Below are 14,182 nucleotides of genomic sequence, written 5' to 3'. Positions count from 1 at the left end.
ATACATGACAAATTTTTCATGATTGCTGAAGGTTTCACATTGCCAAGACACTACAGACTTCAGCACTTTCGTTGTAGCATTGGCTACTCAATTGAGACTGGATGTCTGGTAGCATTGGCTACTCGACAGAAGCTGGATGTTTGAGATTTGTTACATCTAAAAGCCCAGCTGGGATTCATCTTTAAGTCTTTTCCATTACTCACAGTAGGATGTTAGCTGGATTACACTACATCATCGAGAAGCTAGACGAGCAGGTGTTCAGAAAGGCAACAAGAACCCAGCATTAAGCTAAGCAACAAGCACAAAGATCTGTGACAAAGGCAGAAATCTTAATAATTTATTAAGATACCTGTAGGACAGATGGTTAAATTCTACATGTAAAGAAGGTCAGACTAAATGTCAAAAATCTCTTATGGCTTTCAGTAAGCTGGGTTGTCTGCCACATCATACACTAGGCAAAGTACTGGTGCCTAAACAGGCTGCCCTAAAAGCAGTCATCATCTCTGGTACACCAAGGAATACAGAAAGTTCTCAGCTTAGTTGTTTGGTCAGCACTGGGACTAGCAAGACTGATGACCCCAGCTCACCCAATGCACATGAGGAAAAATATTCCCCACTTTGGGAACTGTGTCTGTGAATAAGCTGTGATGGTTAAAGCCTGGCATGTCAAGGACACAAATAAACCTCAACACTGAAGCAAAATTTAATCCCTTTGTTATAAGCAATAACAGTCTCTAAGAAATAAAATTGCAATGAAATATTTATCCCAATCTTGACGTACCATCTAGTTAAGACACTTATGGAGAACAAGAGTTTTTGAGAAGATCTCAAATGATTAAAAATTGAAATAATAATAATCTCTCTTATAAAAAAATCAAAACTGACAAACTCAGCTTCACACAATATAGCACTCCAGAAGAAGATAAGCACAAACAGAAACTCCAAGCTGCCCTGCTACAGAAATACAGATTAAAAAAATCTGGCCAAGTAACATGAGAAATGCTAACAAACTAAGCTGAACTTTAGGGGAGCATGATAGCTGGAATATTCCTGTTTTGAAACAGAATTTGTCACCCAGAGACTAAACTTAGGCAACAGTATTCTGCAAGCATAAGAAAAGTCAGTATTTATCTTGTGTTTGCACTGAAATGAACCATTCTCAAGAGCAGCAACAAAGAAGCTCCTCTTCAGACATAAGGAGATTTATTGGTCTTACAGGCAATGATTATAACAGCACATTTTGAGCAATGAGAGGAGTTTCAGTTCAGGTCATCCAACATTCAGCTATCTAGATACGATCCAACAAAACCAAAACATTAGGGAGTCTTCTAAGTTTTGTACTATGCATTCTATATTAACTCAAGAAAATGTCTGAGTAGAACCTCAATAAATGAGAGAAGTGAAAAATGAGAAGGTTCTGACAACGTAAATATGCCACGAAAGTACCCCTATCCTAACAGGTAACAAGCCTATGCACCTAAACTTTTTGTTTCTTTTATACTGAAAGCTACAGAAGAAAGATCAGCAAAGAAAGTAAAAATCTCCAAAAGAAGATGAAAGGTCAACACGTAAACAAGAAAAATAGAAGAATTGCTTTTGTAACTTAACTATGATTTTTGTAAATCATTGCTGCTGCATGATATGGTTTTAAGTAAAGGCAGCAGAGAAACACAGCATTTTATTATTATCAAAAGTAATAATGGAGCCCAGTAGAAGCACTCCGTGGCTCAAGACAAAGCAGTAAAATGCTTTTAGCACCCTTCAGTAGATTAAAGTTTACAACTTCGTATTTTGGATTTTATTTATTTTCTCCCCCAAGAAGACAACACTTATGGCCCAGTTCTGCTCTTGTCATATAATAATTTGGATTTTAAAAAGGGTCATCATAATTTACAAGCTCAAAACCTTCAGGAATTGGATTACCCTACAGATTAGCATAATGTATAGAGCTATAAACTAGCATTGTCTTAAAATCTCTAAGTTTGTCAGCCACTCTAAAATCAAGTAATTTTATATTTAACAGAAATTATAACTTCAGAGTCACCTGTTTTCTTTTTCATCAATGTCAGAGGTACTGGCCAGTCGTCTTGGTATTGTAGGTGCAACATATGCAAGTCGGGTTCCTTTTCCATCTTTCTCCTGAAAGACACGTATTTTTTTATTAAGTGTAACTATTATTGATTTTACCGCTATTGGCTGGAAAATCATCATTATGACAACTTCAGCCGTATTTGTTGTAACTCAATTATACTAAAGAGTTTTAAGCTTTAGTTAAATATCACAAGGACTACAATAGGAAAAGGAAACTGTTTATGTTTTCGTTCTAGTGATGCAAATGACTTGATTCCTCTTTTTCTGCTTTGCTGCAGTACAATTCCAACACTGATTACTAAAAGCAACTCTTTTAGTATTTTTAGATAGTATAGTATAGTATTATTCTTAAGCCTGAAAACATTTAAATATTTGTATTTGAAACAGAACCACAAGTTCTATGCTGCTCAGTTACCTGTTCCAAATTAGTCCTTCATTTGGTTCAGTGTATTCATGTTTAATTACAGAACTAAATTTTTGTAAATAAAAAGTGACTATGGAATACAAAGAGAGACTCCTTTTTTACAAGATTCTTTGAACATCACTCTCCAAGTGATGCCAAAATGATCAAACCTCTGATCTCCCTTAACCATAAAAACTACTACTAGCTTTGCAAGTCCCCAAAAAGGAAAAGCCCCAGACCTATGTACCAGGTCACCAGACAATGAAGGTGCATACTACACTTTTAAAGAGACTACACAGAAGCTGCATAATTTAACTTCTCAGAATTTTGGTGAAGAATAGATGTGTAGTACAGTCTTACTTCTACAATACATCATAAACATCTCTATAAGTAAGCTAAATCAGTTCCTCAAAATGTTGTTTCACACTGAAAACGATTACCTTTTCTTTGTTGTCCAATGAAGAGGAAAGTCTAGGACTTGAAGCAGAACGCATAACACCTGCAGAGTCCTTTTCTTTCTGAGCTTCTTTGGAAGCAGTAATCTCTGCAAGCGCACCGTAACTACCAGTTTTCCTAAGACCTAACCTCCACGAAGCAGGAGATTCATCTTTCCTCTCTTCCTCTTTGGGAGAAACCTTGGCTGTAGATGTTGGAAACTATAAAACACATGTAAATGAATTTACATTATTAATTTACATTACTTGTGGTAATCCATGCTCCTTGCAGAGATTTAAGAACACAACTGGTTTTAATAATCATAGAAGCATTGAATTCGTAGGGGAGTTGTGGTGAGAGACAACCTACACACTCTTCTCTTAAATTAGTTAATGAGATAAGAAATGTAAGACTGGTCAAGGTATACTACTCCTCTAAAAGTTAGCTTAGGAAAACCCACACTTTGTAATACACACTGTGATCATGAGATGCAAACTTAGAAACATGCAAATCCAGTATCAACATTTTGATTAAATATGTTATTTTGCAACCTGTACACAAACCTGTGCACACCAGAACCTCACCAGAGATTTTTCACCCTTATTGGGCACAAGAACAATGCCAGTTTTGCGCAAGCCCTGCCTCCATGATGCAGGATCTACTGACTCCACGACAGGCATGATAGGAGGAATGAAATCATACTAAAGCCAATTAAGACAAGACAAAGATGAAGATTGAAAGAATGGAAAATAGAAACAAAAGGTTGTTTTAAAACCACATAGTTTGTTCCTACGTTTATGTTATGTAGCTCTTCATTACAGCACAAAATACCAAAAAGCAGCAAGAGACTTATAACCTTAGTAACAGATACTTATTAAACACAGCACAGCATGTTTAGCTAATTCAGAGACAGAATTACAGTTTGCATAGAAGAGGACAGCAAAGCCTGCTGACCTAACAAGGTCCATGGCCTAAATCCTCATATGGTTGAGAATACTGGAAGATTCACCTTAACATACCTCTTATCTTATTTCATTCATATCCCTTAATCACACCCCATGCTAGCGTAGCTATCAAACCCATACCTTCACTCCCAAACTCGCCCTACTTCAGTGCCCTCAGAGAGAAAGCAGCATTACTGAATGACATATAGACTGAAGAAAACCCAAATTCAAGCTTCGTACACTGCATCTGCACCGCTTGTGAGCAACATATAGTTTGGCCATCTATGGTGTAAAAGCAGAAGAGCAGCTGCAGTAGCACAAATAGTGCAAACCTGAAAAGGTAGGTGCAAGATCACACATAAAGTGCAGTTTTACCTTCATTAGTAAAAACAGTTTAAAGCCTTTTTGTTCATTGATATGAGCTGCAACTGCTTCTCTAGATCACACATATGTGCTATGTTACAAGATGATCAGTCTTGCTATAAATGTGCCTTTATTTTGTAGCTACAGAAGGCCCTGAATTTTTCACATATAGTATTACTTTTAACCTCCACCTTTTACCTTTAAGACCCAAAGATAAGCCATTAATTACTGCATAATAAAATCAGAACAAAATAAATGCCAGTGTATTAATGATTTATAAAAGGTTATCATTCAGCTTAAAATCTTATTTCTTCTTCTTATAAAAAAGTTTTTTCCCTTCCATACATCATCATTTAATCACATACCAAAAAATTATGTCTATTTGCTCATTCAACTCTGGAATATCAAGCCACACCCCAGCTAGCAACAATTTGGTAACGTCCTATTGCTGAAGGTCAAATAGTTTAGAAGGCTTTTGCACAATACGAAATAAACTGATGGGAAGAGACAAGCTAGGAAACTTTTGACTTCAAGATGAAGTTCAGACAATCACAAGAAAAATTAAGTGTTTGAAGTGTTAGATATCTTAGAATCTCCAGCGTGCAAAGGTAATTAAGTGTAGTAAAAAGACTTGGTGGAGAGCACATCAGTTAATCATATCGTATCATAACGAGTAATCAACTGTCACAAATGCTTGTATTATTGAAGTGATTTCAAAAAATAAACTATATAAAGTAGGCCTATTTCCTTGCAGTAAAATTCACACTATATATTTGAATTAATTCCAGTTAGGCACAGTTAGCAAACCAGCAATTACTTGCAGTGTCTTCCCTCCCTCATGCATTTGCTGTGGTTTGTGTGGAAAACTTGTGGCTCTTGAGTTCTGCACAGCTCCTGAGCAGTGCAAATGCAGTTCCCATGACAGAGAACCGTAATTCCTTATTGAGCCAGCAGGAACTGTTTAGATTAAGGTCATAAAATCACCCTGGAATCTAGCTGTCTGCCCAGCCACAAAGATCAGTGAGGGGAAACAGTAGTCATTCCTGCTGGTAAGCCGTGCCCACAATTCACCTTTTGGTCTCATGGATTTTTGAGATAAATCTCGTGGACGTCAGTCACAATGATTTTTGTAAAGCAGCACTTGGGATCAGGGAGGTTGTACAGTATCCTGTACTCCTGTTGTACAGTATCACATGATATGATGCAGTTGGGCAATATATTCCCTGCATCTGCTACATTAAAGTATACTTTGTATGATGAATCGACATTAGGTTCTATTGCGAATATGAAAGTATAACTCCAATAAGCTGCTGGGAACTAAATGCAATACATACTATTCACCCAGCAGTATGTCTTCTCTCTCTACTGTGGCTTCAGTATATCATGGCTACCATTTCTCCTGAACACACTTTTCAGAAGCATCAGTAGATGGTTATGCTTTGATTGTGATTTGTATAGAAGCATTGTAATGCTTGACAAATGAAGCCTTTCTGGCTTACTATCCAGTTTGCTTTGATATTCTAAAAGTTTCACTTGTATACCACCTTCTGACTATGCAGTATCTACTGTAATTTTTTTCCCCAGGCATACGTATCTTCCCTTTGACAAGCAAAACTAAATTAATTCCAATTAACTTTTCACATCAAGCTGTAAAAAGTTTCTTGCATGCAATATGGCTTCGCTAGGTGTGTTTCTGCGTGGTGCATTGAGTAAGTCATGTGTCCCAACTCTCTAGCTCTTCCATAAGGTCCTAACCATACTGAAATGAGGGTTGAGATCTACAGCACTTTCTACTTGTTATTTCAGGTACCATTTTCAACTTCTGCACCTAAGCACTAGCTGAATGCTTCTGAAGACTCCTGAAAGTACCTTAGTCACACCTGCCTCCCTTGCCTTAAGTGCATCACAAATATAGGCACAGAGAAACACTAGAACTGTAGTTTCTAAAAATTTTGGAGCAGTCTGGCATAGAAAAGACTTTCAAAAGATGAAGTTTAGCTTCAGAAAAACAAGAACTCCTTCACTGTGCAACAGATTTTTGCTTTTTTAATAGGATCTTATGTTCGGCTCTTCTGTAGTTCTGCATTTTAAATCACTTGTTTAGAATCAAAACCATTAAAAACTTAAAAAAATTGAACACAGTTTCTGTAGAAAAACAAAATATTCTAGGAATCTGTGCATATTTTCATCAATCCACTGGATAACCCAATCCACTTCTTATACAAGAATCAAAAAAATGTATGCTTACACAGAAGATCAGAAATCTAAAATCACAAGAAAGGTATTTTATTTTACCTTTTTAACAGGTGATGTAGGTGCCCCTTGGCCACCAGCTACTGAAGGCGCTGTCACAGCTACCGACGCTGATTGTGTACTTGTGGTATTTGCATTATTAGTTACAGCTGCCAAGGTTTTAGTTTTATCTGCAAAATATTTACAAGATTTTAATTTTCATTTTTCATTCACAATTTCTTCACTCCTACAACACAGAGTTGAATTTCTTCTGAAGAAATTTGACAGTCAACTTTCTGAACAGCATTTTATTATTTATTCCTCAGTGTTTTCCCCCTCCCTCCCAACCTGTATCTTAGTTAGGTCCACCTTTTTTCCATAATGGTCATGCATGTAACTTTTTTTTCCTGTTATTTAGCAAGTGTTGAAACACTCAGAGATGCAGAGGCAGAACCACAGAACCATTCAGGTTGAAAGTGACCTCAGGAGATCACCTAATTCAACCTCCTGCTCAAAGAGCATCAATATTGCTTACAGACAAGGTTGCTTGGGGCTTTGATGAGTCAGCTCATGAAAACCTCTAGAGACAGAGATTCCACAGCCTTCCCAGACAGCCTATATTTTAGTAGATGGCTAATGACCACAAAAATTTAACAGTAGGAGGTATGTTGGCATCTAATAGTCAATCTGAACTACAGAAGATGCTAATTCAAAGTAAAACATTTATTCTCGGATAACTGTGTATGTTAGGTGCAAAGAAATAATTAAGTGCACAGAGAACCCAGCCAGGGATCCTGGCCACTAGAATGAGCTGAGGCAGGGACTTGCCTTCCAGAGCTCTGACTTTCCATTTCCTTCATTCCTTCTCTGTCCCTCATTTTTCCTACCTAAGTTTCACTGTCTACCTACTCTACCCACCTCTGCTTTGTCCTCCCTGCCTACATTTCTCCCTCTGTCCTTTGTCTGTGTACCTTAATCCCTCTTACACAAACATAAAGAAAATGTCGTGGTTGTGATACAACTGTTGTCACTGCACTTGGCTGAGCTTCATAATCTTACACGTCACTTCTGTTTCACTTATTCAAATTGCACATTCTTTGACGTGGGATGCTACATCCTATCTGTGCAGTATGGAGCAACATGGGGTTCGATCCCTGTTGGTTTTGGCCCTACTATAAACACACCTTTATGTCTACACTACCCATACAGCATAGGAGCAGTTAATTTAGAAAGTATGCAATGTTTTCATACAGTGTTCTCTCATCTAACATTCAAATTCCACAAAGTACCAATCCATGATTGGAAATCGTGTAATTAATGGTATTGCTGTTACACACTTGTTTTAGTTATGGACCTAGATGAACAGATGTTTTGAATAATTACTTACGCAGTAATCAAATACAAATATAAAAAAGTCAGCTTACATGACTAACTGTGCACTTAATGGAAAGCTCTTTTTAAACACAAGTGAAAATAAATCGTGGTAAACTTCTAGGTCATGGTGATAAAAAGTTCAATAAGGCAATGAGGACTGACAGTACGATTTGAGATGATGCACAGGCAGATCTGCTGGAAATTTGCAAATGAGTAATACAGCTTTAATATATACAGAAAAAGTTTTCAGGAGTGAAAACATGGAAGGAGAAAAATGAATTTTTCACAACTGTATTCTGAAATTATTTCAAGGACAGTGAGAACATAGCTGTATGCACGATTGAGCTAATATTGACTAACTTTCAAAAAACATCAAACTACCTCAAACAAAGTAAGTTAAAAAACCTAAACTGCTGAAAAATTTCTTTTTCAACTTGTTTCCCTGTCCTTTAGGAGATGCTAGCTTCATATTTGTATTTCCCTTCTTGGTCTTACAGACAGAAATGTATTTATTTTTAAACTGTATTCTCACACAATCAATGAAACAGGATGTAAGTTTTAGGAAAACATTTCAAATAACCCAATAGATTAGAAATCACAGTTTCCAGTACTTCAGAATATTGAACACTATTAAAGTATTTTACAACCAGAATGCTGCCTATAATCTTAAGATTTTTCACTAGAAAACTACCTTAAGCTGAATAATGGGAAAAAGGGAAAGTACAAGCTTGGAGCTTAGAGATGCAGCTCTACAGGGAAAAGCTTAAAAGTCTAGCTTGCCAAATAAAGTATGATAAAGTCTTGTTGATATTAAAAAACCCAAAGTTTACATAAATTAATTCTTGTGTCATAGTCAAATTTTCCTGGCACAAACTATCTACTGGTAACGAAGAGAACACAGTTACCAGAGTCATAAAGTTCAGGAGACATTACAGCTGGCTCAGTGACTGAGAAATTACTACATGTTACATATTACAAGTGTTTTGAGTTTATCAAAGCTCAGTCTCTGTACATAAGGGATGCAAGCATACTAAGGTGAAAGACTAATTACAAAGTTTGACAGACGGTTTTTCCAGCTTAACACTGAAATGCTGGTTTACTTCAAAATAAGAAAATTATTAAACCATAGTAGACAGTTTGGTTTCGCAACTTATTTTTATTTCTGCCTACGTTAAATATTTATGATATATGGGTTAGCTCTAAAATCCCTTCTCAGTCTTACCTTTTCAGGTGAAGAAATCAGAAAGAATGTTTTAAAATGAGAACTGACAGTTCCCTAAAAAGTGTTACTTATTTTAAAAACTGTAAGTATAAAATATTAACAAGATATTTCTAATGACATCTGTGTCTATGTATTGTATTGCTGCACTGTAATTCTAAAATTCTTCATTTGGATTGAACATACATACATCTTTAAACACTGATTATCTGACATTTTCTGATTTGAAAGAAGAAGATGCTATGCTGTTCTTACATCACTACTTGCTTTAAGACTCTGGTAACTGCTCAAGAAAAAAAAAAATCCACTGAAGAGAGAAGTATGGAGTAACATGTTTCTCTGCATAGAGTTCCAAACTTTTCAAAGAACATTCCTTTTGAAATGAAGTTGTATATGAAGTAACTGTTAACATTAAAATAGCACCTTTAAAAGTTTATTTCAGTACACACTGAAAACATATGCACCATTACTTTATGACTACCTCAGCCAAGATTGCCTGATTAATTGGCAATTACTTCAGGATGGCAAGAACAAATGAGTATGTTTGCACTTCTGCTATTCCAATCTGTCTACCAGTTCTACATACAAACACTGCTATGAAGCCTTAATTTCTGATTTGATCTTCTAACTTCTTCAATGTTTTCTGACACGCTACTTAAGGCTTACTATTATTCCAACTAATAAATTTAAAGTATCAATTGTTTAGTAGCCAATCAAATAAGTAATTTAATAGCTTTAACCTAAATAGCACCAGTGATGACATCTGTTTGATATCTCTTGTTATGACGTGACTTCAGACATATATAAACTTGCTTTAAAATGATTGGAAGCTTAGGGAAATGCAGAAGAATAAGTGAAACTTAAGATACTTAACTCTGTATCATGTGATATTTAGTAAGTAAATTTATAAAGCAAAAACTTAAAGAAAGACAATACTCCAAATAACGCACCTGTCTCTGCTTCAGATTCTGAGTCGTCATCCTCTTCCTCTTCACTAGAACAACTGGATTCATCCTTCTTTCCCTCTTCTTCCTCATCTGCTTTTTCTTGCTCCAGAGACTCTATACTAGATGCATTCTTTTCTTGCTCCATAATCAATGTCTCCTTGCTAAGTTTGAAAAGAAAAATACTTACTAAGTCCAGAAAAATTTACTAAAGCCTATCAAGTAGGACTTTATGACAGCTTGTAAAGTTATCTTTTTTATTAAGAGCTTATCATTTTTCCTAGTTTACTTACTTTTTGAATGTTTTCTGTGTCTGATTATTATCCATGTTGGCTGTGGATTCAATCAAAGGAGATTTCTTTTCCCGTTTTTCACTATGAAGCTTCAAAACATAGAGAATGATGCAGTTAAATTGATAGAATGGTATCAGTGTGATAAAATTATAAATGGAGGGAAATCTTCACTAACTGCTACAAACACTAGAATATGTATAAGCTTTCAAAGTGTTAAAGTTCAAAATTCTAAAATCTCAGAAACTGTTATTCCAAGTAAGTTGCTCATTGTTGATGCTTCAGATCATAAAATGCCAACTGGACAAGGCAAGTAGAAGAGCACCTTCTTTCTTCCAAGGCTTTATGGTCACCATAATTGACCAAGTAAGGGCATAAAAGATCTTTTGAGATGACTGTGGCATTACCTGAATTGAAGCTCCAAATCAAACCTTTGTTTTTAATCTATATGCTGCTCTGATCTGTATACCATAATCATTTGTACAATAAAGTATAACATATATCTATATATCTCTTTATATGCAAAAGGCCTACCAGATTCTGCTTCTTTTGTAATTCTTCTAAATATCCTAGAATATCTTCATCTGCCACATCAAACGCTGTCTGCCCCTGGAGAAGGGGAAGAAGTAAAACACCGTAATTGTAGAGCAGAATTTAAATATAATGAATTATGATGCCTTGTCACATGATGATACAGGTAAGGAGCACATTCAGAGAGAGAATTTAGAAAGTATAAGCCAAGCTCTATTACAAACTGTTAGTCTGTCAGTAGCTGAAAAGAATTTTGCAATATTACTTCTTTGGGGTAATTGAAACAGAAACATCTATACCTGATGAGTAAACACATTTTTTAAGAGACAAAAACAAGACTTCAATAAAATGTTGCTGTCCTTTGAAGGAAAAAAACACTATCAAGGAAAAGCAGATTGAAAGAATATGATTTTCACAATATTAGTTCCAAACAACTATTCCAATGGCAGTTGTATGGATGGATCCTGAGCAGTTCAGTATCCTGTCCATCTTAGACTACCATAAGCTTGATTTTTTAAAGTTTAAATTATTTAAGCAAGCTATACTAAATTTAAGTAGTCGTGCTTTCACATTTTTACAGTAAAACTGTAATTACATTTTACATTTCATTTTAGAAAAGATCTGCTACAACCATTTGTTTGTATCCCCCCTTAGTGTATGATTTCCATGGGACATGTACAGATCATCATGTGATTCATTATCACAGAGCAATGCTGTCAGCTGGAATTTCTTCAGCTTGCCACATCTTACATCTACATAGTCGCTGCAATTCTTGACTAGACCAGATGCCCACATGACATAAGATGAAGATTTTGAAAATTCCCTTTCTTCATCTCTATTGAAGACGGGAAGGGCTGAAGCTCACACAGTTTCACAAAGAAAGCCTAACTTACTTTGATACTGCAAGACAATGTTTTGTATTTGGAAGTTTGCATTCAAATACAAGAAGGCTGGAATCTAGGCAAAGTCCTAGATCCGCTGGTATAAATGCAGCTGCATCAACACGCTGGGCGGACATACTGAAATGTTGGGAGGATCATGACAAGATCAATCGTGTAAGTACTTCTGTACGATAACCAGCAATAAAGACAGAGCTGTCATTTAAAAGTGGTCACAGCAGCTTATAAAGATAATCAAAGACAAATCATATTTGTGTCTGCTTATTTCAGTTTCTCGAAATGTTAACTAAGACAAACATATTCCTAATTACACTGTGAAGGCTATCTTAACTGGTTAGAAAGGATGGACCTTCAAATCACTAATTTTCACATCCATAAAACTTCTGACCGTACAGCAGAAGCACGTGCACCTTTCAACAAGCATTACCCAAAACAGCCTGAGGTCCTCTGACATTTGAACTATTCCATTTAGTATTACACAGCACTAACCTGGAAACTAAACAAAAAAATCTCAAGTTTGTATTTGCATTATAACTACAGTTTTTAATCTGGCCTTCTATTTTTAGGTAGCTATTAAGTGGGTTTATTTCCAAAAAATATGAGTTAGACCTACTTTGACCACAAAAAATCACTTTGCAAAAAACCTGTTATAGTTGGAAGGTTATATCCAAATCCAATCTATAAAAGTTAATACCTAAAGTCAAGTGCTGAAATAATAATGGCTGAGTTCTCTGAGAGACTAAGTACCTACAACTGAAACCAAATCCAGAGGAGTTTTCAATCTTCTTATCTCCAAAAGCAAAAACACTAGCTTACTTAAGAACACAACAGGCAAAACTTCCCTAGCTTGCACAGACAAGCCCATCCACCAAATAAAACAGCTTGTGTCTCCCTGTACCTCCTTTATTCTTATTCTTGCCCAAGATGAGTTGAACATACTTTCATGAGAGTGATCTCTGATATACCACCCTCCACATTTTCACAACCCCAGTAAAAAGTCTAACAGACAACTTGATAAACTGGCTTCAATTAATTGCATCAGGTTTTGACTGCCTGATACAAAATGCAGTTATACAGCTGATACTTGGAAGTTCTCTAAGCATTACAGAGAAACAGTGTTGAAGCTATTTCAAATTTAATTGCAGATTTCATTGATTTTATTACAAGCCACCTCATTTTCTAAGGAAGAAAAAGTCAACAAGGACTAAAAATGTTAAGCAGCAGTAGTTATGCCCTTATGTGGAGCATATACTTGCTAGTTTGTGATCCATATCTGCATATTGTCCTAATTTATTTTAAAAAGTTTATGAAAAAAATCAAGGAAGAATCCATCTCAAAAGTTGGGCAGGTAATTTACATATATAGTATTGACAGAAATTGGAAGCAGATCAGAATCTATCTGTAAAACATACTGCAAAGAGAAGAAAGAGAGCTTCAGCACTTACACAGTTGAATGAAAAGTTTTGGATCCTTGTGATGCCTATGTGAATCATGAATATATTTATAACTGTTGGGAGAAAGATCTTGCAAAGCCAGCAAGCTATGCAGGCCTCTGTGTCAAAATTGAGGAAATATAGCTTAGGAAGCATTCAAGTTATGTCTGGGGAGTCCAGAGATGCCTACAAGTTTCTTCCAGCACACCCAAACCAGCATATAGTGATAACTCTTTAGTATGCCAACACAAGCTGATTTTAAGAGTTAAAACACTAACCAAAGGCATAATCATTGTTTTCACTGATCAAATGAAACCTGTATACAATCCCTCAAGTCACTAATTTTGTACCTCTGAAATGTCAATAAACTCATTCTATTTTGAATTTCTGTGTCAAAGATTATATGGATCATTTAATGTAGAACTAAGCACAAAGTGGGCCTAGAAATTAATTTAGGCAATCAGAGTATTTAGTTTTGAACACAAACATGCTGTTTTGACAAAACATGCATTATATAAAGCTCCACGTACAGTAAACAGCAGTTTATCATCACTTTTCTTACCCTGGCTTCTAAAGTCACTTTAGAGACCAGAACTTTGTATCTTGACAAGGATTACATAAAAATCCTACCACTTTGTTGACAGCCTCCATATCACATAGGTTTTCCACTAAAATGCGACATGCTTCTTCTTTACCCCAGTGAGCAGCAGCATGAAGTGGTGTCCAGCCATCATAATCTTTAATATTTACATCGTAGCGAGCCTGTATTAAAAGCCTGAAGAAATTAATAGAATTAGATCTTGACACTGCTGACAGGGATAAATAAATTGTCGTAAAATTATAAAATTACAATAATATCCTCCTTCTTTTTCATCATACATATTTTAGTTGGGCTTTTGTCAATTGATTAATTTTATTTCCTCACAGAACATTTGCCTTTTCATTTTTCAGTAGGTATATATATATTTAATGAAAATTCAAGAAAAATAGCCTTTTCCATTTTCTTCTTTATTCACTTCCTCTT

At 35.7% G+C, this 14,182-nt stretch overlaps 1 protein-coding gene across 3 annotated transcripts in view; it reads right to left on the bottom strand.

Annotated features, from left to right (window-relative positions):
• The window catches only part of PPP1R12A (protein phosphatase 1 regulatory subunit 12A), a 126,002-nt gene that overhangs the window by 33,285 nt on the left and 78,535 nt on the right, over positions 1-14,182 (bottom strand). For 2 of the 3 annotated variants that reach the window (XM_069773425.1, XM_069773424.1), the window contains exons 5-12: positions 13,789-13,933; positions 10,830-10,904; positions 10,299-10,387; positions 10,012-10,169; positions 6,532-6,659; positions 3,514-3,630; positions 2,935-3,150; positions 2,045-2,139 (exon numbers count right to left, since the gene is read on the bottom strand). In XM_069773425.1, the coding sequence (XP_069629526.1) occupies positions 2,045-2,139; positions 2,935-3,150; positions 3,514-3,630; positions 6,532-6,659; positions 10,012-10,169; positions 10,299-10,387; positions 10,830-10,904; positions 13,789-13,933 (1,023 nt within the window). The remainder of the gene's footprint in view (positions 1-2,044; positions 2,140-2,934; positions 3,151-3,513; positions 3,631-6,531; positions 6,660-10,011; positions 10,170-10,298; positions 10,388-10,829; positions 10,905-13,788; positions 13,934-14,182) is intronic. The other variant, XM_069773426.1, reaches the window with a different exon arrangement.

This window comes from Haliaeetus albicilla, chromosome 28 (assembly GCF_947461875.1).
Source record: "Haliaeetus albicilla chromosome 28, bHalAlb1.1, whole genome shotgun sequence".
NCBI classification, from domain to species: Eukaryota; Metazoa; Chordata; class Aves; order Accipitriformes; family Accipitridae; genus Haliaeetus; species Haliaeetus albicilla.
This window is presented reverse-complemented; position numbering and strand designations above follow the sequence as displayed.